This window comes from Mixophyes fleayi, chromosome 3, assembly GCF_038048845.1.
Source record: "Mixophyes fleayi isolate aMixFle1 chromosome 3, aMixFle1.hap1, whole genome shotgun sequence".
Taxonomy (NCBI): Eukaryota; Metazoa; Chordata; class Amphibia; order Anura; family Limnodynastidae; genus Mixophyes; species Mixophyes fleayi.
The window spans coordinates 152,288,291-152,313,805 of NC_134404.1; the positions used below are offsets into that span (position 1 = coordinate 152,288,291).

A 25,515-nucleotide genomic window follows, 5' to 3' on the forward strand; every position below is an offset into this window, starting at 1 on the left:
TGTTTTCATGTTAGATAAAGAGAGTTATATGAGTCATAGGGGGTGGTGCTGATCCAGGCAGCATAATTTACCTCCCCCTGACTGATTTCAGGTGTGTACTGAATATCACACTGTGCCAGCAACTACGACCTTTGTCTCTCTAGCAGCTAGCTGGAGTGGGATTGAATTGGGAATTATAGAGTATATTTCTGAACAATTTCTGATGACCTTATTGGTGTCTGTTGATACCTGGTTCTCTATATTGTGTACTCTGTATCTTTCTTGGTTTACTTTCCTTGCCTGTCATGCAAAATTAAGGAAGGTCTAGGATGGCGGGGCTTCATCTGTAAGTTCTTATTTATGTAAAATATCAGGCTATGACCAAGTGGACAGTCAGACAGGGATGCCTTTGGCAGGAGTCCAGCTGTGGTACACACTGGCTGGGATTGCCTCTGGGTGGGTAGAACCAGCCTGGGCTAAGGCACGAGCGCAGTCTAATTCTGGGTTTACCCAACCGCTCGCTTCACATCCACTGGTTGTAGGGGAAGGGACCTGTCCTTCCATTGATTTCAATGAATCTTCAGCCAATTACCCCATGCTTCTCTTAGTAATGCCACAAGAGCAGCCAGTTTGGGCAATATGCCTGGTACGACCTGCATGCATAGTGGTCTGGAATTGTTCAGGAGAAAAAGAACACAATTCTCTCACAAGAAGACTGGTTGATGGCAGTAGAAAATGCTGTCTCAGGTGTTATCCCAGAACATCCCTATATACAAGTGCTCAACTGGGTCCAGATCTGGTGACTGAAAAGGACATGGCAAATGGATAACGTCATTGTTAGACTCATTAAACCATTGAGTGCCAACATGTGTCCTGTAGATGGGGGCATTTTCATCCTGCAACACCCACCTTCCATCAGAAAAAATATGCTGAACATGGGATGAAGATGATCACTCTTTATTAATAGTAGTACCAAGTAGCAATTATCATCATCTTGAATTCTAAGGGATGGACTAGATGCAAACCAAGCCTGAAAAATATGCCCGCACCATCATAAAAAACCTTCATGGTTGCAAACAAGAACAGAGGACCATAGATTTCTTTATGTTGAATCATCCGTTTGTTGAGAAGTTGATGGAAGAAGGTTCATCTATATATACACACACACTATATATATATATATATATATATATATATATATATATATATATATATATATATATATATATATATATATATATATATATATCTCTATACACACACATATATACTATATATATACTAGAGATGAGCGCACTCGGATTTCTGAAATACGAGCCCACCCGAACGTTGCCGATCCGAGTCGGATCCGAGACAGATCCGGGTATTGGCGCCAAATTCAAATCTGAAACCGAGGCTCTGACTCATAATCCCGCTGTCGGATCTCGCGATACTCGGATCCTATAAATTCCCCGCTAGTCGCTGCCATCTTCACTCGGGCATTGATCAGGGTAGAGGGAGGGTGTGTTAGGTGGTCCTCTGTCCTGCTATATCTCGTGCTGTTCTGTGCTGTGCTGTGCTGTGCTGTGCTCAGTCCAGTGGTGCTGTGTCCTGTGCTCTGTCCTTCTGAGTTCAGTGGTGGTGCTGCTGGGTCCTGTGCTGTGTCTTGTTCACTTCAGTCCAGTGGTGCTGTGTCCTGTGCTCTGTCCTGCGGAGTTCACTGGTGCTGCTGGGTCCTGTGCTGTGTCCTGTTCAGTCCAGTGGTGCTGTGTCCTGTGCTCTGTGCTTCTAAGGGCATAGTTATTTCCCCATTATTCCCAAGTTTTTAAAAAATAAAAAAAAAATTAAAAAAAAAAAAATATATAATAATTATAACCAAATTTGCAAAACCAATCCAGCAGTATAAGTCCATTGGTACTGCAATATTACCAAGTTCACACATTCTGCAGTATCTTGTGCTACATATAATGGAGACCAAAAATTTGGAGGATAAAGTAGGTAAAGATCAAGACCCACTTCCTCCTAATGCTGAAGCTGCTGCCACTAGTCATGACATAGACGATGAAATGCCATCAACGTCGTCTTACAAACCCGATGCCCAATCTCGTAGTACCGGGCATGTAAAATCCAAAAAGCCCAAGTTAAGTAAAAGTAGCAAAAAGAGAAACTTGAAATCATCTGCGGAGAAACGTAAAGTTGCCAATATGCCATTTACGACATGGAGTGGCAAGGAACGGCTTAGGCCCTGGCCCGTGTTCATGACTAGTGGTTCAGCTTCAGCCACGGATCTTAGCCCTCCTCCTCCTCCCCACACCTACAAAAAATTGAGGAGTTATGGTGTCAGCAACAAAACAGCAAACAACTCGGGGTTCTAAAGAGAAATTATCACAAATTCCCAAGGCGAGTTTAAGGGTGTTGGTGGTTGCGAAGCCTGACCTTCCCATCACTGTACGGGAAGAGGGGATACTAGCCACCAAAAAAAGTGGTCTATTTAATTTAACTTTCTAGCTCCACAGTTTGTGCAGCCTGCTTTTTTTCATCTTCAAAGTATTTACAAGCCTTGCAATCTAAATTAACAAGAGGTAGTGACGTGCTAGAACTCCACCCTCTATATGCTGCAGAGGATGGAGGAGCATCAAAAGGCCATTCAAGTCTACACAGCCACCTACGACATAGGAAACCCTCATTTTCTTCCACATCTATGGCTGCGAGGAAAAAGCTCAGTTTTCCTAAAAGAGGCACTGGCGGGGATGCTGATAACATCTGGTCCGGACTGAAGGACCTGGCAACCATTGCAGACATGTCTACTGTCGCTGCATTGGATGCTGTCACAATTGAAAAAATGGTGGAGGATTAGTTTGCTGACACCATCCAAGTAGACATGTCAGACAGTCCAAATTGTTATTGGCAGGAAAAAAAGCCAGTTTGGAAGCCCCTGTACAAACTGGCTCTATTTTACCTGAGTTGTCCCCCCTCCAGTGTGTACTCGGAAAGAGCTTTTAGTGCAGCGGGTAACCTGGTCAGTGAGCGGCGAAGGAGGTTGCTTCCTCACAACGTTTACTACCGGGGCCACTCCACTGTGCAGTCCATATTTAGGTGTATCAGATATTAAACAACGGTGAAAGTTGATGCCCAATTTTTTAATTATATTGTTGGCGCTGTAAAAAATTGTGTTCCGGGCACACCACACTACGCAGTCCATACCATTTTTTGGTGGAATTCTGACCCGTGGAGGGTTTTTTAATTATATTGTGGCCTCGGTACCAAATTGTGTACCGGGGCCACCACACTACGCAGTCAAGATAGATAGATGCGTATCATAGATAAAGTACATTCAGTGTTGTGGGGCAAATTAAAAAATATTCAAAATGCACTGTCATTATCAAAAACAAGAGGTTTTGACACGCTGAAACTCCAACATGTATATGATGGAGAGGATGGAGGAGCAGCCGTATGTGCAGTGTAATGCAGACCTGTTGAAGGTTTTCTATATATTATATTGTGGTGCCCAGTGCCCACTACTCTACGCAGTCCAGATACTATTTTTGGGTGTATTGCAGACCTGTTGAAGGTTTTCTCTATATTTTTTATTGTGGTGGCCAGTGGCCAGTCCTCTACGCAGGGAAGATACTATTTTTGGGTGTAATGCAGACCTGTTGAAGGTTTTCTATATATTATATTGTGGTGGCCAGTGGCCAGTCCTCTACGCAGTGCAGATACTATTTTTGGGTGTAATGCAGACCTGTTGAAGGTTTTCTATATATTTTATTGTGGTGCCCAGTGCCCACTACTCTACGCAGTCCAGATACTATTTTTGGGTGTAAGGCAGACCTGTTGAAGGTTTTCTATATATTATATTGTGGTGGCTAGTGGCCAGTCCTCTACGCAGTGCAGATACTATTTTTGGGTGTAATTCAGACCAGTTGATGGGTTTTTAATTATATTGTGGGGAACACTCCTCTACGCAGTCCAGAAAGATACCTCGTTGCAACGTTTTGTACTAAAAAAAAAAAATTGTGAGGTGTTGGCTGTTCAGAATAGCCTTTAAATTAATGGAAATGATTGTTATTGAATGTTATTGAGGTTAATAATAGCGTAGGAGTGAAAATAAGCCCAAAAACTTGATTTTTACACTTTTTATTTTTTTTTCAAAAAAAATCCGAATCCAAAACCTTAAATCCGAACCAAAACCTTTCGGCAGGTGTTTTGCGAAACAAATCAGAACCCAAAACATCGCGAAAATCCGGATCCAAAACACGAGACCTCAAAAGTCGCCGATGCACATCCCTAATATATACACACACACACTGCATATGTAGTCTAATTTGTCTAGACTTTTCCCTTAATCTGTTATTTGCTTATATATATTTTATCTTAAATATATATGAGATGTGGTAAAACAATATGTTTATACATCAGTAAATCATGCTTGCATGCAGAAGGTAGCGTCTGTCTTCCACAGGGATGGGCAATGTATCAGTATCATAGTAATACATTAATAACAAATTACAGTAAGTTGATATAGCTAATTGTATTACTGTTGTAGTACTTCTTTTTGCAGTTTTGCATAATAGGACAACTGAGACGTAGATAAAAAAAAAAGTCTTGCATAGTCTGGAGACAGATGGTGGTGGCAGTGTGCTACTTTTATACCTAACATGGAGTCACCTCACGCACTACACCATATCACAAATGTTTCTTGCAGTTACTTCACTTGTCCAATACTGGTCAGGAGTATGTGTACCGTCATCAATTAAAATGCTGATAATTGACCATAATGCATAATATGCATAAAGCTAATACATTCTTGCTATTTAAGTTGTATTGTGTTACTGTACTCTATTGATATCTTTTGCGAAACTTTAATTATATATAAAAGGAAGAGCAAAAGATACTGGGATACTGACAACATAGATGTAGAAGGTACTCAAGTTAAGGATATTAGAAGTCACAAAGTTCTATGGCACAATGCTGCAGGCAGAGTGCCATAATATAATTTGCTGCGCAAAGCAAGAGCATATAGAGATTAGAAAGGAGTTCAAGTTATACAGTACGACTAAGCATACAAATAAAGATTTTTATCAATTTATATATCGAATAATGTATACCCTCCATACTGTTCTACTGTAAATTATAATAGTATTAGGAGTCCTAATAATCACTAAGTGATTACATAAAAATACAGGTATTTTTCATAACACTAACTGTGCAATATCAAGTAGCCTGTAATAGCTTATTAAGGTTAATGCAAATGTTATCCCTACCACGTACTTTACTGCAGAAATGGATTGCTCTGCTGAGTAAGAGTAATTGGTAATATGCAAAATAACTGGAGTGGACAGCCTCACATAGCCAACTCATTATTATCTTTGCTGGAAAAATGCATTATTTGTCACTACATTTATAAATGTACTTTAAAAAGTAAAAAAATCCAAAATACTACAATAGAAAACAAAAAACAATATTAATTCTAAAAGAATACTGCATTAAAGATTTGGGGGTAAAAGTATCAAGGTCCGATTTTTCCAGCGTTTTAAAATCATGGCAAATCGCGGGTGTTAACCCCCGATTTTTGCCCAAAAGTTATCGAATGTATCAAGCTGTGATTTTTACCCTGATCTTCAAAATCGCATCTGTGGCAATTTGCTGCAATGTCAAACACTCCCGTGTTAAGCTAACTCTCCTGTGCCGCCATGGGTATACTGGTGCTTGTAGTTATCCAAGTATTAGCATGCCCACATTGTTTATGGCACCCCGTCTGGCTGGGACTTGTAGTTCCACAAAACAAAATTTATTTTTTTTCAACTTATATCGTTATTTATTACCCTACACCCACCGCCCAGGGGTGTAGGAAGAGTCCCAGTGCTTTTAGCACTGGGTTGGTTGTCCCTACAGGGGGGGCCTCTCGGGTTTTTTTGGCGGACCCCACTCCCCAGGGAATCCAGTCCAGCGCTGAACAGCCTGGGGTTGGTGTCCCCCTGCTATAGTGCCACCCACCCCGGCTGGTTTGCCTAGTGCTGGTTATGTGAAAATCGGGGGGACCACACGCAAAATTTTCTCCAGATTTCCACGCAACCAGCAGTAGGCTGGCAGCACTAGTGTTAATAGTGAATCGACTGGGATCCCACACTTTTTTTTCCCCCAACTTATATTTTTATCAGTTTTGACAGCTGCCGGGACCTCTGGCTCTATAGACAGGCAGTTTAACAGTGATGTGTTTACTGAACACGCTGCTAGAATGCAGCGTGTTGTATCTGGCGTGTTTTAAAGCAAACTCAGGAGAGTTGGCTAAATCGCAGCTTCATACATTTGAGACTTGTATAGCTAGAGTGGGGAACAGTCGGGAGTTTGATCTCTATAGATTTTGGAAATAGCGATTTTGACAGAAACACATCTCTGGCGATTTTACAGGAAATCTCAGGTTCATACATCTGCGAGTTTCAACTCTCCCAAGAAAAATCAGTGGATTTGCAAAATCGCACCTTGATACATTTACCCCTTGGAAACAAGAACATTTGCAGAGACAAGTAATCTACTTACCCAACAAGAAGAAGACATGAGCACACTAGAACAAACCCAAACGTGTACTTGAGAGCACTGGTTATTTGCTACAGGGGGCAGAAAAAAACAGGGAGATCAGTCAGTAGGTCACATCAAAAAAACCAAGCACTGCTACAGTACAGGTATAGTTTCATTCAACCGTTGTTTGTCCATTATCTAACAGAAGCAAACAGTTCTGTCCTAATACACCAAAATAAGGTCAACTGGACAAGTCTTATTTTGTTAAACAGTAAATATATAGCTTTACTCTGGCACATGTTACAACATTTTTTGTTTACAATTACATTAAAAGAAATTATATATATATATATATATATATATATATATATATATTTATTAGTTACAATTACTGTAGTTTCAAATTTATAGTCACTGGTACCTTGCAATTTGAAAACTATCACGTTTAAAGAAACTATGCATTCGTTCCCCTTATCCAAATAGAGGGCATGCAATTTATAGAAGGTGGAGTGGAAAAAAGTACATTACATAACTTTTGTATATACTTGTCTTATTACTAAGCACATAATTCAACTACATAATTACTACTTTTGCCGAATATATTAATCAATTTGAAACATACGGCAACGGACAGGGCATGATTAAAATTAAAACAAAAGGATACATATGGTCAGCCGCAGTGGTTTACTAAACAAAAAGGACTCTGTGCTTTTCACAAACCTCATTTATTATATGTGTTGGCATGTGTCAGCATCGCTTCCTATGGCACTGATCATGGCAACATCTGTATAGAGTTGGTCTTGTAGAGTTTACTTTGCAAATCACTTTTTTTTACTACAAAACCTTTAGCTATCAGTGTGACGAGTAGATTTTGTTCATCGAAAATTGTGAGTTTACTTTTGTACAATTTGTAAAAGAGATTGATGATAGTTTATTGGTGCAAACTTAGATCAGTAATGGGCAACAGACAGCCCTCCAAGCCTTCACCTGCGGCCACCAGCTCATTCCTGCAGTACTGACAGGTTTGTTTGTTATAGCGTATAACACTTGTTTAAAATGCTTGCTGATATATTACAGATAGGCGTCTCTCTCTTTGATTAAATATACTGATCTAAATTGTTAATGAGATTAAGGGTAATGCCCTGCCATCCTGAAGGATAAAAGGCTACTCATACTGAAGTGCATTAGGTTGCATATCATTGCCGTGGATGCTGCTTTTCAAAAGTGTTTTTGGAAAAAATGGGTTAAAGGAATATCTGATGTCAAATGTCTAAATCAATGAATACTTAGCGTCCTAAAATACTCAGCTACTTCAAGGTTGGCTTTATTTTACATGCAAGTCTTACTTGCATGTATCCCTAGCTTTTTTCAATTCCCTTAATGTGTAAAATTTCTTAGGGGACTTCCAGATTATAAAGCTCCAAGCACTTTTTTGTCCTCAGCAATATGCTATTAATTCAACATTTATTGTTATGACTTTAATATATTTTTAAAGATTACGATTTTCACAGAAGACTAAATCACATAAATATTAAATCTGTGGCATTAACCAGAAAACTACAGTAATTTAGAACCTAAACACACTGTACTTTCAGAGAATGGAGAGGATGACCCATGGCCAGATTGCCTAACACATTGCCAATATATTCAATGCAAAAAAAAAAAAAACACAACTAAACTTGGCTAATTTCTGCCAAATAGAAATATTTGAACTCTTTCAATAATGCACTATATCAGCAGGAACAGCAATTCTGAAACATGGTTGCAACAAATTGTTAGCAATGGAAGATGTAAGCAGCCACGCTTGTAGAAAATAAGGATGAGCGGGCTCGTTTGTCTGGAATCCGAGCCCACCCGAACAGTGTGATTCCGAGTCAGATCCGAGCGATGTCCGGGTATTCCCGCCAATTCCAAAACTTAAAACGAGGCTCTGACTCATAATCCCGCTGTCGGATCTCCCGATACCCGGATCCTTTAAATTTCCCGCTTGCCGCCGCCATCTTCACTCGGGCATTGATCAGGGAAGAGGGAGGGTGTGTTAGGTGGTCCTCTGTCCTGTGATTTCTCGTGCTGTGCGGTGTTCTGCTCAGTCCAGTCCAGTGGTGCTGTGTCCTGTGCTCTGACCTGCTGAGTCCAGTGGTGCTTTGTGCAGTGCTGTGTCCTGCTGAGTCCAGTGGTGCTTTGTGCAGTGCTGTGTCCTGCTGATTCCAGTGGTGCTGTGTCCTGTGCTCTGTTCTGCTAAGGGCATTGTTATTTCTAAATTATTCCAAAGTTATAAAAAAATTATTAAAAAGTTATAAAAAAATAAATCTAAAAGAAAATGAAAAAATTATAAAAAAATGATACGTAAAAAAAAAAAAAATTAGGTTGAAAAAAAAAATAGGTAGTACTATTTCAATTCAAAGTCACACTACGTTCACTCTTGCAGCTGTCACAAAAAATAGGTAGTACTATTTCAATTCAAAGTCACATTACGTTCACTCTTGCAGCTGTCACAAAAATTAGGTAGTACTATTTAATTTCAAAGTCACATTACGTTCACTCTTCCAGCTGTCACAAAAATTAGGTACTGCTGTATAACTACAGTCCAGTGGTACTCTCCTGTGCCGCAGATATTTTGTAAAGGCTTTGCCCAGTGTGTGTGGTTTAGGGGTACGCTCTCTTGTGCTGCATATAATGGAGTACCAAAATTTTGAGGATAAAGTAGGGAAAGATCAAGAACCACTTCCTCCTAATGCTGAAGCTGCTGCCACTAGTCATGACATAGACAATGAAATACCATCAACGTCGTCTGCCAAGGCCGATGCCCAATCTCCTAGTACAGGGCATGTAAAATCCAAAAACCCAAAGTTGACTAAAATTAGCAAAAAAAGAAAATTGAAAACATCTGAGGAGAAACGTAAACTTGCCAATATGCCATTTACGACACAGAGTGGCAAGGAACGGCTTAGGCCCTGGCCCGTGTTCAGGACTAGTGGTTCAGCTTCACCCAAGGATCTAAGCCCTCCTTCTCCCCCCCTCTCAAAAAAATTGGAGAGTTATGCTGTCAGCAACAACAACAAAACAGCAAACAACTCTGTCTTCTAAACAGATGACATCACAAATCCCCAAGGCGAGTCCAAGGGTGTTGGTGGTTGCGAAGCCTGATCTTCCCATCACTGTACGGGAAGAGGTGACTCCATCCACCATTTGCAGCACACCCTCTGCATATGCTGGAAGGATGACCCACAGTGTAGATTCAGATTTGGATAATCAAGGTATCAAGGAGGCTATTGATGTAACTGGCGTTGTGGAGGAACTTGACGAGGAGGATGCTGATGTGGTTATCATAAATGAGCCACCAGGGGGGGAAACAGTTGTTGTCCATGGGATGAAAAAGCCCATCGTCATGCCTGGTCAGAAGACCCAAAAATCCACCTCTTCTGTCTGGAGTTATTTTTATCCGAATCCAGACAACAAATGTATGGCCATATGTAGCTTATGTAAAGCTCAAATAAGCAGGGGTAAGGATCTTGGCCACCTAGGGACATCCTATAATTTCAGTCACAGTAGTTTGGTAGGCCCTGTCGCTGAAATGATTGGTTTGTTAAAGTGTGCATGTCCTATTTCAACAACATCAGGGTAGGTGGGAGGGCCCAAGGACAATACCATCTTGCAACTCTTTTTGGCATTATGTGCTCTTTGGGGCCTAGTTCTATCTCCATTAGAGATATTCCTGCAGGCCATGTCACCGGCACAGCTATATTGGTGTTAGATGTGTGCTGCATACTCTGTCTGATTTAGCAGAAGCTAGCCATTGGCCTTGATAATCAAATAGGCTTTCCGTGATATTACATGGTCAGGGATTAGGCTAAACAGAGTGTCATGGTATTTGAGATCCTTACCTTACCTACACACAGCGTATACAGCGCTGCTATTTGTTCTATCATATTAATGTTTAGATAGGGTCTCTACATATTAACACACTCCGCTTGCTCACATCACCCAGTGAAGCAAGCGCTATATAAGTGCCAACTTTTATACACGTTAGGCAGCGTCTTTAACGAGAATACAGTATCTATATAATTGTGAGTGCTTTAAGATCTTACATGACCTTTAATCAGGCCACTTTAATCGCTGCTCTATTACAGATCTCTGTACAGTGATTATCATGCATATTTCTGCAGAACCAATTTAAATATATAAACAGGGTCTCCTAGAATACGTACTATCTTAGTTTTAAGGGGCATTACACTCTAATAGAGAGAAAAAAAATGCTCTAATTCTTGTTAAGTTCCCAAAAAGAGGAACTGCCATTTCTATTACTACGTTCATTGTTTGTGTAGTTCAAAAAACGAGGAACTGCCATTTCTATTGATATTTTCATTCTATATGTAGTTCCCAAAAAGAGGAACTGCCATTTCTATTGATATTTTCATTCTATATGTAGCTCCCAAAAAGAGGAACTGCCATTTCTATTTATATTTTCATTCTATATGTAGTTCCCAAAAAGAGGAACTGTCATTTCTATTGATATTTTCATTCTATATGTAGTTCCCAAAAAGAGGAACTGCCATTTCTATTGATATTTTCATTCTATATGTAGTTCCCAAAAAGAGGAACTGCCATTTCTATTTATATTTTCATTCTATATGTAGTTCCCAAAAAAGAGGAACTGCCATTTCTATTACTACTTTCTTTCTTTATTTCCAAAAAAGACGAACTACCATTTCTATTGCTACGGTTTTTTTTTTTGTAGTTCCAAAAAAAAAATAACTGAGGCCTTAACTGCTATGTTGGTGTTAGACGTGCATCCGGTGTCCGCCATCTGTGCAGTGGTATTCAGACCAGTTGAGGGTTTAATATTGTGGCCCCGGTACCAAATTGGGTACCGGGGCCACTCCCCTACGCAGTCCAGATAGATGCGCATCAGATATTAAACTACATTCAATGTTAGGGCCAAATCCAAAATTAATTAAAATGACTTGTCATCGTCAAAAACAAGAGGTATTGACGCGTTAGAACTACACCCTGTATATGCTGCAGAGGATGTAGGATCAGCCATCTGTAGAGTGAAATTCAGACCAGTTAAGGTTTTTTTTATTGTGGTCCCGGTACCAAATTGGGTACAGGGGCCACTCCACTACGCAGTCCAGAAAGCTACCTCGGTCCAACGTTTTGGACTAAAAACAATATTGTGAGGTGTGAGGTGTTCCAAATACACTGGAAATTAGTGGAAATGATTGTTATTGAATGTTATTGAGGTTAATAATAGCGTAGGAGAATACCCCAAGTATAAGACGCACCCATGTATAAGACGCACCTTAATTTTGGGGCCCAAAATGAAAAAAAAGATGTATTACATAAAGTTATTGAACTCAAGTTTTATTTATCATAAATGCAATGTGCAGCAGGAGGAATCAAAAGGCTCTTTCTAATTTTTGTCACAGAGCACACTATGGAGGAGCCTGCAATTTGTCACAGAGCACACTGTAGCTTGTAATTTGTGATTCACTAGAGCAGCTTACACATTCACACCAAAATGAGGCAGTGAGGCAATGAGGCAGTAAGGCAATGAGGCAATGAGCGCTACTGCACAGTCTTGCTGACAAGAGACAAGTCACGTAGACACGCCCCAAGCGTGTCTACGTGACTTGTCTAATGTCAACAAGACTGTGCAGCTTTTGTAGGGGAAACACGGAGGAATCTGCAGCGGCGATCATCGGAACTGTCAGTTATGTGACTGACAGCGCCAACACTGTGGGAGGCGCCTGCAGGACCTGAAGGTCCTTTTGCAACGGCTGACACGCTGAACACCGCTGGAGCAGTTGGATCTGATTAGCGGGGACTCCTCACACCGGATGCCGACTTCTTCAATCAGGTAAGTGGAACTTGCATTGTATAAGACGCACCTTTTTTTTAGACCCAAAATTTGGGGTAAAAAGGTCCATCTTATACATGGGGAAATACGGTACTACTTTTCTTAGGAATTAAGTGATCTAATTTAGATGATGTGTTCATCTTTATAATTTCAAAGACCTGGTCCCAGCAGGAAGCCACTGGCTTGGCTAAACATGGACTGGCCCTACAGAATAAAGTGTGGTTATCAGAAATGGACAAAACACCGAATTAAATGGTCTTTGTTTTGGTTCTATGGGACTGCCATTGTGGGGTTTTTATTAATATACAGTAATAATAAAAGTATTTAAATGGCCAGAAAACGACTAGCATTGGCAAATGTTTCCACCCTCCTCCTCCTTATCACCAGACAGACCACTTTGAGCTGCTCAATGATCCTTGCACAGCTTGCCATTCTTTCACTGTGGATTAGAGCTAAGGTCAGGATCACAGCCCACACAGTAACACAACCAGTTTTCTTTTTCAAAGTAATTTATAAATTTTGTGTATCTCCAGTCATTTACACCAGAAAAAAATAAAATCTATTAATAGTATGAGAGTCTAAAAATGTTTGCACGCTGTAAACTGAATAAGCCTGACACATGATTTGCAGACACACTCCTCACTCAGTTTGTAGAAAAAAAATCACAATATTTACTTGTTTCAACCTTGTAGTGCACTTTCCAACTTCAGTGGGCATAAATCAGCAAATAATCTCATTATGCAAAACAAAATTTAACGTTTTCATGTAATTGCAATACAAGACACACAAGGGTGCCTAGCCAACATCGAATACCCGCCAAGCCTGTCCTAACAAAAGGTGAAAAATATTACAAATCTGCAGTAAACTATATCTTCACCTTCAAAACCATGCGAGTGGAATTGAGCATTAAGTCAACAAACAACGTTTGCGCTGCAGGCAAATATATTTGCAGCTTTGTAAATCACTGTTAATGCCATAATTGTTAATATAGCTCTTTAACAATGTATAATACATGAATTATATGCATAGTGTAATAGATGTAAAGTTTCTGAAAAAGTCCTTTCTTTTAACTTGCATCATGATTTTGTTGAGGTTCTTATGCTTCTTGTATATGTACGTTCTGGTAGCAAAGGGATCAAAATTAATGTAGTTAGCACCAGTTTTTCACCAACAAGCTTAAACTAGATGTTAGGGCTTTGTGGCGTGTATGTCACCTATCAGCATTGCGGAAAAAGTTACTTTGTTCATACAGACATCAGTTCATTTAAAAAAAGATAAACTTTGTGTGTCAGTTGCAGTGCAGTATATATCACTGTAGACAGCATTTGACAGTTTTTTATCTCTCAATCTCTATAAAAAATAAAATGTGATTCTTCGTTATACATAGCCTCCAAAAGACTAGACGAGACGCATACAAGTATAAAAAACGCTGGGGTCATGAGTTCAATTCCCAATCATGGCCTTAGCTGTGTGGAGTTTGTATGTTCTCCCTGTGTTTGCGTGGGTTTCCTCTGGGTGCTCCGGTTTCCTCCCACACTCCAAAAACATACTGGTAGGTTAATTGGCTGCTATCAAATTTGACCCTAGTCTCTCCCTTTCTGTCTGTCTGTGTCTGTGTGCGAGTGTGTGTCTATATTAGGGAATTTAGACTGTAAGCTCCAGTGGGGCAGGGACTGATGTAAATGAGTTCTCTGTACAGCGCTGCAGAATTAGTGGCGCTATATAAATAATGATGATGATGATGATGATGATGGATAAGATCCTATTGCATTTCATAAAAATAAATGAAAATCTTAAGTGGACTAAACCTAGAAAATATACTAAGAGCATACTTTTACAAATTTTGGGTAGGTCTCCCGAACGAGCAGGAAATTCTCCCGCGTTCTGCACACGTCATAGTGAAGTGGACGGGCTAGGGCGTCGATGACGTGATTCGCCGTGAAATGCTTCATTTTGTTCCCGCCTCAGAATGTTATCTCAACACAGAGCCAAAATGATAAGACATGGGGCACCCCTAACCCCTCCACATTGCCAATTTACCTATCCTCCGGAATCCCCGGGAAGGGAGAAATACAAAAGATGGTTAAGTATGATTTAAACAATGGTGTATTATAGAGGAATGTGCACTATATATTGCCTGTTTTTCAGTGTCAGAATAGCTCTGGTGAATCAGAAATTGTTCACTGGATGGGGACATGTTTCTGTTAAAGTCTTAATCAATAGTCATTAAAGTGCAAAAAAACGCAGGCATACAGAAATTTTCTAATTCCGCAAATACATCTAATTACCCACTTGGTGCATTGGTATGTGCTCACCTACTTGCCAGTTTTTAGAACTGGCCCTGGAATGTCAACCTATGCCTTCTGTGGCAGGACCACGGTTTGATTGGAAATGCGCATGGTGAAGAGAGGGAAAATGTCCTTTCTAGTTCCAGCCAACTAGCACTTAAGAACTACCCTCTTCATTAATTTAATCATTTCATTTTTCTCCTAAAATACTCAACAGTTTAGTCGCATATGTGTCTTACATTAATCATGCGTGTTCAGGCACATCAAGGCTTTCCGTTAGATGTGTCACTTCTGTGCGTTTTCATTATGGTTAAAATGAACAAATGTATAAATGAGCTTTTAAATAAAGATTATTAAATATAGAGTGCACCTTGAATAGGCAAAAGGCGACTCTGTACCTCCAAAAATACTTTTGTGGTGAAGAAAAGGCTGTATTTTTCCTAATTTCTCCTTAGATAGCTCCACAAAACAAAATATTGTGTTTACATTAGGGTTCATAAGTAAAGTCAATAAACACCCCTAACATGATCGGCACCTCCCCTCAGAAGATGCTAACTTTTGGCACTCAAAGACACTTATCTTTATCCACATATCCATGTTTTTCTCCATAGACCATGTCCAAAATAGGCACAAAATTACATTTCTGCAAAACCTTTGTGAATTAATTTGAACCTCTACAGTACCGATGACAAGTGGTTCTCGTCCTTAACACAGGGGGATCAAAGAAGTTAAAATTATACTTGTTCCCCACAACTGTTTCCTGCTGGTGACTGATGGGGGACTGGGGCACAATTTAACGACATAATTGTGGTGATGTTAGTAAACCCCACCTTCTCACCCACTGCCTACAGAAAAATAATAAATAATGAGTCAGGGAACAGGGAGAGGGCCCTAAAAATGCTGCTTCTTCATTCTGGCCCTCGTTTGAAAGAGGGGAGATCCCTCTTTCAAATGAAGTGGCCAAATAATAGTTATTATCTTGTAAATAGTACCCTACACTACAGAAATAGAAGTTCAGTGATGAAGGAAAAATACAGATTTCCCCCATCCTGGCTTAAAAAAAAAAAATCAGGGATGCCTTTATTTGAAAGAGGGGAGTCCCCCTCTTTGAAATGATTTGGACTCTCTGTAGTTGAATGATGATCACCAGACAACAGCAGCTTACAATATGGAAAACATTAAGGCGCTCAGACTTTAGTCATGCACAGATATTCAACATTCTAGCATCTAGAGATCCAGCAGCACTCTCGTGTGACCGAGGGGAGTCCACTTAATAGTTATTTACTGGTGATAACCAGGAAATAATACCCTATACTACAGAAAGCGCTAAGAAGGACATCCTTGCTTCAATTACCATCATTTGATACAGGTGACTGTCTAGTTTTCTAAAAGGTATGCCTTGTTGGGCTACCCATATTATTCCTACACAATGGGGGAGATTCAATTTCCTGCAATGTTCTTTAGAACAGTTACCACCGTTACTACGGTAAATGATGCACATTAATACCATTAGTATGGTAATTTCAATGCTGATCTTTGCTCGCAGCTCACTGAGCCGTAAGCAGAAATCAGTGTTAAAATTAGAGTACTAACAGTAATGTTGCGCGCCCCGTGTTGTTCTAAAGAACAATGCGGGAAACTAAATCTACTCCAATATATCCCTTTCATTCAATACAATGTAAACTAGAAAAAAAAGAAAGAAATGCTTTATCATTTTCAAGTGCAGATTTTATTATAAAAAATTAGGCATAGAACTCTGACTATTCCTGTTTTAGAAAAGTGAATTAAACCACAAAGCATTTCTTTGTGATATTTAGAAAAAATACACCTGTCATTTCACTTTCTTGCAAAACTTTTTGCCCATTTTAGGCAAATGTATTTTGCTGTGTCAGCAGGTATAAGCAAACTAGTGATAATTTTCTGAAGATTCAAACTCTTATGAAAAAATAAGGTATAATTTGTGTAGGTACTGAACAAACAAATTACAGATATTTATGTTGGAATGTGACCAACCCAAAAAGAGTCAAAATAGGTCCAGCGGTGAAGGGGTTAATTCATTTAAATAAAAACGAAAAGCTTCAAACCAAGGCAATAAGATTAATTATAAAAACATTAAGGGATATATTTACTAAACTGCGGGGTTGAAAAGTGGATATGTTGCCTATAGCAACCAGATTCTAGCTGCCATTTTGTAGAATGTACTAAATATCTAGACTCTGATTGGTTGCTATAGGCAACATCTCCACTTTTTCCAAACCTGCACTTTAGTAAATATGCCCCTAAGTCTTTTATAGACTTTCTACTTATGATAAAATGCTTACTCACCTGCATCAACTTTTAGTTCATATTTCCTAATTCACAAATAACAAACTTATTATTTTGCAAACTCTGCATCTTTTAATTCCACCCTCATTAGTTATTTGTCTGTATTATAACCTGTTTTAGATGCCCAACATATATATACAGCTGTGGCCAAAAATATTGGGCCCTTTGCAGTTTTTCTAAGAATGGAAAATTTCTTCCAGTAAACTGTTGAAATTAAGAAATATGTTGATGTCTACGTACTGTATTTCTGTGATTTGCAGTGAAATAAAAAACACAAAAGGCTGAAAAATTGTAACTTATATTACACACAAAAACATCCTTAAACAGACAAAATAATTGGCACCTTTTAAAAGTTGTTAGAAATAATTACATTTCAAGCAGGTGATTTTCTTTCACTTTGGAACTACACTAATATAAAAATCACTCATTAAACTTGAATAGAGAAAATGAATCATTCTCTGGTTTTGTGTCACTGCGAGTACCTCAATGACCATGGGGAGAAGAAAGAATGCCACAGGAATTCAGACACAATATTGTATGAACAATCTCAAGGCTACAAATAAATCTCCAGATATCTTGATGTTATGGTTTCTAACACACGCAATGTTATTACGAAGTTTAAGGTCCGTGGCACTGTAGACAACCTCCCTGGACGTGGGCGCAGGAAAAAAACTTGGTGAAAGATTGCAGCGCAGGATTGTTCCAATGGTGGAGAAAGCACCTTGATTAACGGTCGAACAGATTTATTCTGACCTTCAGACACAATGCATGACCGTATCAACTCGCACAATCTGTTGCCAGCTCAATTAATTATAATGGTAGGTGGTCCAGGATGGCAAGACATAAGAAAGCCCAATTGCAGTTTGAAAAAAACACACCTGAGCAAGTCAAAGTATTTCTGGGAGAATGTCTTGTGGACAGATGAGACGAAATTACAACTTCTTGGTAAAGCACATCACCCTTGAAAGCAAAATTAAGCTTTCAAAAGGAAAGAAAAACCTTCCCCAAAGTCAACATGGAGAAAGTTCAGTGATGTTTTAAGGGTTACTATGCTGCACCCGACGCTGAGTGATTTTAATGTGTGCACGAGGTCATGAAATCTAGAGATTACTAGGTCATTGTGGTGCACAACGTTGAACCCAGTGTCGGAGAACTGGATCAAGTTAAATGACATGTGTCCTCCAGCAGGAAAATGACCCCAAACACACTTTAGGAATGGTTTAAGACAAGTTGCTGTTCTGGCGGCCAGCAATAAATCCAGATCTAAATCACTTTCTGTAGAGAGATCTAGAAGACATCCTTCAAATCTGGGAGAAGAGGAGCAGTTTGCACAAGAGTGGATAAAACTACCAGTATACTGATGCTGGAAGCGGTCGATTGCAGTTAGTTTGAGGAGGCTGTGCTACAAAATATGTAGTCTTGGACAGCAATAATTTTGTCAATGTCATTTATTTTCAATTTCTCATTTAAAAGGATATACAGTATTAAATTCAGAATCAAAAACAGAGATGGAAAATGAACAGAGAAAGAATTGTGGAGACCAAATATTGATGTTAATTTCATCTTATGTTTAGAGGAAATCATGAGTTATGTGAGTAATGTGCAAGGGTGCCAATATTATTGGCCACAACTGTATATGTGATGCCTTTGTCATTTGTATTGCACTCTTGCAGTGTAGGTAAAACTGGAAATCGGGGCTAATAGGTTATTGCAGAGTAGTTAATTTATTCAAATTAAATTAAAAGCACAATTAATGCCTTTTTTTGTATTCTATTCCTTTTATATGTATAGTTAAGTGTAGACAAATTCCTCTATTGGTTTTCAAAAGTGCGGTTGGGAAAGAGGTCATCGTGGTGTAGCACCTGCCAAATTATGCTATGGATCCCAGAAAATTTTATCTGCACCCCTGCATCAAGTATGATCTGGCTTCTGCTAGCCACACACATTTACCCCGTCAGCAGCAATAACTGTTACTCTAATTCCTTATGTTACCAGTGTTCCCCACCCCACACCTCTTACATTGTAAACTAGAAATTTAAATTCTCTATCTGCTTTACAATTTTAAACTGAAAAACAACAAAAAAATAAAAAATAGAAAAAAGTTTGGAGTCAGCATTATGTATAGCTGAAACTCAATCCCTCTTTCTAAAGTATACCTCATCCCAGGAATTACGTTTGAAATATAGAACAATCTAACAAAAGGGCAATGACCGGAACACTATTGTTGTACAGAATTGTTTACAATCTTAAAAACATCAACCGGATACTCATCCATCCATCGTGTCATTTGGTTGACTAATTGAACTTTACTTTCATTAACTTCATCTGAATGAGGAAGAGGACTCAACAACAACACTAGGAGCTTGAAAAAAAATTATACCCAACCCCTATCAGCAGACACGGTCTGCCTTGGCCTATAAGAACTTTTTACATGGCACACCTAACGCCTTCAAAACTAAGTTTTGTTAAAGGCATCACACTATGTATAACAGCTCAGGAGAAAAGGTAAAGGAAAAATAAATAATATATCTATATATCTATCTACATCTATCTATATACCTACACACACATAGTAATGAATGCCCAAGTGTATATTCTAAGAATATCAGCAGTGGAGGGGTTCCATTTTTGTATAAAACGATTGTCTATAAAAAAAAAAAATAAAAAAAAATGAAGGTGATTATTTTAAATCATTACATTTTTTTCTATGCACCAAGCTACTAGATATGATCAAACACTGTGTGAGGAACATTATTCTTCAGTACACATCTTTGCTAAAATATAGTGTAAATCATTTCAGAGTCTCCCACAGAATCTGGGACATGTAATCTTCCATTTACTAATAAGTGCCCATAGGGGTCATGGAAGTATGATCTATAAAGCTAGTCATTAACACTGTGTTACAGCACTGGAATACATATGCTTTATTTCATTCTTTATACACAATATAACATTTGTAAATTTATATAAATACAATACATTACAAATTATACACACATTTATAAGTCCCTTTTAGATTTAGAGGTCAATGCAATGTACATTGCTGCTCAGTGTCATAATCTTGTCACTGATGGTTTAACATATTCAGCATTGTGTCTAATTGTATGCTAAATTTGTAATCATTCATTCAGTTTAATTTTATTTCAGCCAAGCCTTGAGGGTGTCCTCATCGAGTGTACTTTGCTCTTGTGCTAAGAAACCCATTAACATGTTGTAACCTTGCTATAATACAAGAATTTTTTACAGGTGGCCCGAGTCTACATGCCAGAGATTGGTATGGATTATATAGCACATTAAAACAAAAGATATGCATACCGTTGTACAGAGAAAAGTAACCTAGGAAATGCATGCTCACACAGTTTACAGAGAAAAGAATAATTACCTTAAAATGTAAGGGCAAATCAACATATCAGGGTAAAGTATTACATCTTTGAATATTTGAAATACAAATATCCAAGATGATGCCCTGAAAAACTTGCTCTCATTTGATTTGTTCTTTTGCCGTCCACAGGGGCTGATATAATATACATTTGATATACAAAAAGCAGAAGCTATAGAGCTTTTAAATAAATACTAGATGTGATCTGGATTAATGGAAACACTGATCCCCACAGCTCCGACAAGACATGCAATGCAAGAGTCTTCATCAAAATTATTGGTTGAATTCTGTACCATTAAAAATGCATTTGGGCTCAAAAGTGGCATCACCGATAACTACAAGTTTCACCCATTTCACAATGTGCCTTATGCCTAAGTGATGTCACTGCTAGTTATTGGAAACTAAAAGGTTTGCATTCAAATTAATAATGCTTCAGCCCACTAAATGGCTGCCTGTGTAGGTGACATGTCCACATTAATGAAGACTAAACCATTTAATTAAGGTCGAAGAGTGACATGGGGAATAGTGCTTCAGCTTTTATACATGAAACGCATTAACTGTATGTTATAATGCAGTATTTTCAGTTGATTAACAAAGCAGAAAAGTAATTAACAGCTCTGCACACAAATTGGTGACAACTCTTCAAAACAGATTTTTACCTTATTCCAGATTACAATAACTTGATGCAGACAGAGGGGTGGATTTAAAGTAAACAAATTAGAAAATTGGGGGGACCGGAACCCAAAAGAATGCAACTGTATTTCTGTGCACAGTACCTAAACATCATGGGAATATAGTTCCAACACTAATTCTGTCTGGTTCCCAAAACCCTTATAAAATCAAAGTTCTGTGAGGTGTACTGAAAAGATAGGCTTTCTAAAAATCATTATTAAAAATACAACCATAATCATTATTCACTTAGTTGTACATTATGTCCTGGAACATTAGTTTTTAAAGTTTGGAAAAAAATTATAGGGCAATTGATGGGGGTGCAAGATGAAATCTATAGATAGTATCACAACATTGTGGGACCCAACTGCTGCAGTTTTGGGGATGCAAAAACAGTGCTGACTTTTGCACCCAAATAGCACTCTAATTATTCATTAATGTAATGCCATTGACTACTTGCTGGAACTTGGGCAAAAAGTGGGAGATTTGGCGAGCTGCAGAGTTGGACGCAAAAGTACGGGCAGCCCTCCCCCCAAATCATTAGCATGTCCTAGAGGGAGATAGCTTGATCTGTTTTCCACTAACCTAGGGAACATTGGGTCCCCCCCTCTTCATAATGAAAATCAGCTCCAGACCCATCAGCATTGAGCTGGTGAGTCCATGGGGTAAGGAGTATACCACAAAAAACACAGAGCATAACCCCTCCCCCTATAGTTTACACGTCCTACACTGTAGCACACTGGTGTTCTTCACAGGCCCAGGGTTCTGGAGACCGTGGTAGTGACCAATATTGGGATCCCTGAAAAGACAAATTTGCCACCCCGTGGGACCAGGCTCCATAAAACCCCTACACATTATACTAAAACCGTAATAATAAATCCAAAAAACAAGTTTGAGTCAAACAGTCACCAAAAACATTTTTACCATTTTATTAAATATATAATAAACTTTTTCCCTTGCTCTTTCTTGACCCATTGTAGTCCAATCGAAGTGAGAAAACCTCTTTGACTGTAAGCTCAATTAGGCAGGGCCATCTTGACCTTTTGATTTAAGTAATTTATTTTCATCATGATACATTCAATGTTCAGTACTATGAAATATATTGTCACTTCATAAATAAAGGATTACAATAATAATTTTAAAATTAAATATTAAATTAAATTTTTCTGTCTGATCCACAGTGATCTAAAGAGGAGAAATGTCTTATGGGTCTGGTTTGATCCCATATAGAGACTCCTTTTGGTTGATGTTAGGGAAAACAAACAAACAATAATGCTGAGGAGCTCCATTCATTTCAATAGCTCATACAATATGGCTTTTACATGTAGCGCACACATTGGAGCTTCCATGGTACATGTCTCCATTAAAAAATAAAATCTTTCTTCTTCATCTTAGGCCAATAGTAAAGATGTAATCCACTGTAAAATACAATTTAAAAAACCCTTAAATGATGTAGAGAGCAGATCCCGGGCCTCCTCTTCATCTCTACCCTGAGTTTCCTTCCTGACCTATTTGCAGTGAGAAGAACCCGCACACACATGCGCCATTCTCCCTTGCACCAAGTAGTTACGTCTCTTCTAGTTTTGACAATATGAGACACATTACCAACTCCCAATCCCCTTAATGTAATATGAGAAGGCTATAGCTTTCTCCCTACTAACCCTTAATTCCCTGTCCAAATACCCCCTATATGTTTTTGCTTTCTTGTATTCGATTGTATTCCTAAAAACTAGTCATCATTATTTCTCTGTTGTATTTTTATTGCTCCTGCTACTTTATACCATGTTTGTTACAACTGCATATTGGTCTGTACAGTTTTGATTTCATTGTTCTGTTATTTAAATATAAACTTTTGAAATTGCAAAATAAAAAAATATTACAAACAAAAGCATTAATAGACAATGCAAACTTCTGGCTACGAGCCCTGCCACAGAAGGAATGAACGGAATTAACCTGGACAAGCCTTCACAAGTTATTAACCACTCTAGCTACTTGTAAATGGCATGGATGCTATTGACGTTATAGTTTTTTATTTTATTCCCTCTGCTTTATTAAGAAAGAAGAAACAACTCTGTCATATTGAGAAAGAAGTTCATTTAAAAAAAAAATAAATTCTTCATTTAAATTCTTTTTATACACATACACGTCTAATACAAAGGGGCAGAGGTCTCTGTATCACAAATTTTTACTCATGCCTATTTTTTTGTTTATCACAATTCAATATAAAAGTATAACCATCAGTTTTGTTACCATCAAAATGTTAACACTGGCGCTAATTGCTGTCTTTGCAAAAACCTGACATCTACAACCATTGATTACATTTCGATAATAATTAAGTAATTACAGCACTTTATAATCAATTGTGGGAAAAAGATGAACATGAAATACAATTTGCAACAATTTAACGTTACATTTTCTTCTTCCTAAAATTTAATAGGGAAACAACAAGATGAATTGCAAAATAGCCAAATATATTTAAAGTTTAAAACAGAACATATTCAATTTCAGTTTGTGGTATTTTAGTGAGATAAAATTGTGAAGTATAAATAAACATACTGGTAGGTTAATTGGCTGCTAACAAAATGACCGTAGTCTGTGTGTGTGTGTGTGTGTGTGTGTGTTAGGGAATTTAGACTGTAAGCCACAATGGGGCAGGGACTGATGTGAGTGAATTCTCTGTACAGCGCTGCGGAAATAGTGGCGCTATATAAATAAATGGTAATAATAATAATCTCCCTCCACTCTGTCAATAACACCATAATTTCCTCAGTCTCCCAAGCCCGCTGCCTTGATGTCACACAATTTATTTTGATCTGATGTTTAATAACAGTTTCATGTATTTTATCTGCTGATCTGTGATATATATTTGATTCATCATTACATTTCTTAATCTCAGTATTGCTTACTTAGGTTTTTAGCACTGTATCAAATTAAATTTTCTTGGCGGTATCAGGGAGGTTTGCAGTCTCCCTTCTTACAGTTGCTTCAGTGTGTTTGCCATATTGATTATTACTTCGTATTTTAGGCGCCATCAACAGCTTTTTTCTCTTAAGAGTACACTAGTACATATATATTAGGACACGAGCTGGGCTTGTATAATATGCACTTAAACAGTGCGATCAGACACCTCAACTGCCTTGGACACACAGAATTGGATGATGTTAACTACTCCCGCTTTGTAGTAAAACTGCAAAATTTCACAGTTAGTGGTGAATGGCACAATCAACGATGTGATTTTCTGCACAACACCCATTGTTCCATCAAGGCTGTAATAATATATGCTATTGGTTGGATAGGTTTCTATTGGTATCCATATTATGTTGGAGGACACCATACCATTATAGCTCTTCGTGTACACCTTAACGTTCAACAAGCTATCTAAGTCTCCGCAACATTGCCCGCATCCGTCCCTTCCTCTCTCGGGATGCCACCAAAACTATCAAACACGCACTCATCATCTCCTTGATTACTGCAACCTCCTCCTTACTGGCCTCCCCCACTCCCACCTCGCACTCCTCCGCTCTATACTCAATGCGGATGCAAGACTCATCTTCCTTTCACACCGCTCCTCCTCTGCCTCCCCTCTCTGCCTTGCCTTACACTGGCTCCCTTTTCCCTACAGAATCCTTTTCAAACTCCTTACCACCACATACAAGGCTCTCTCCCAGTCTACGGCCCCTTATATCTCTAACCTCCTTTCCATTCACACTCCTGCCCGCTCCCTAGCTCAGCCAATGACCGCCGCCTCTCCTCCACTCTAATCACCACCTCCCACTCCAGAATCCAAGACTTCTCACGTGCTGCCCCCCTTCACTGGAACGACCTCCCTTGCTCCATCTGTCTCTTTCCTAATCTGTGCTCCTTCAAATGAGCACTCAAAACTCACCTGTTCCTCAAAGCATACCAACCTTCTACCTAACCCCGCATCTTCTCCTAACGTTCTACCCTCTCTCCTCCCAGGCCTTCTGTCTTACTCCAACTCCCTCCCATTGTGTCCGTTTCGGTTTACCCACCCTTAGGATGTAAGCTCGTATGAGCAGGGCCTTCTTCCCTCTTGTCTCCACACCTGTTCTTCTACTCCGCCTCTACTGCATTAACCTGCCTGGAGTTTCTGAAGCACTGGTATTTTTGTTTATTGTTCTGTACTGTCTCACCCTGTATAGTCTACAGTTTGCTCTGTGTACGGCGCTGCGGAAATCTTGTGGTGCCTAACAAATAAATGATAATAATAATAATAATAATAATAATAATAATAATAATAATAATAATAAGTTGATATAGGCCCAGCACTTAATGTGTAATTTGGGGACTCTACCTTGATTTCTGCCCTGGGCTTTGCAATGTCTAATACTGTCCCAAATACATTTCTCATGTAGTGTACTCCATACATTTGGGACCAGTAGTCAAAATGAAAATTTAAAAGTGGCGGTATTATAAATAAAATGGGAATATAAGTGAATGGAATTTGATAGTTTTACAATGAAGGAAGTTGGAGATGTGGAATTATGGCAAACCAC

General features: G+C 38.8%; 1 protein-coding gene across 1 annotated transcript in view; it reads right to left on the reverse strand.

The window, feature by feature from the left end:
• The window catches only part of LMBRD1 (LMBR1 domain containing 1), a 193,248-nt gene that overhangs the window by 93,530 nt on the left and 74,203 nt on the right, over window positions 1-25,515 (reverse strand). The window contains exon 5 of the mRNA XM_075202580.1: window positions 6,499-6,566. Coding sequence (XP_075058681.1) covers window positions 6,499-6,566 — 68 coding nt within the window. The remainder of the gene's footprint in view (window positions 1-6,498; window positions 6,567-25,515) is intronic.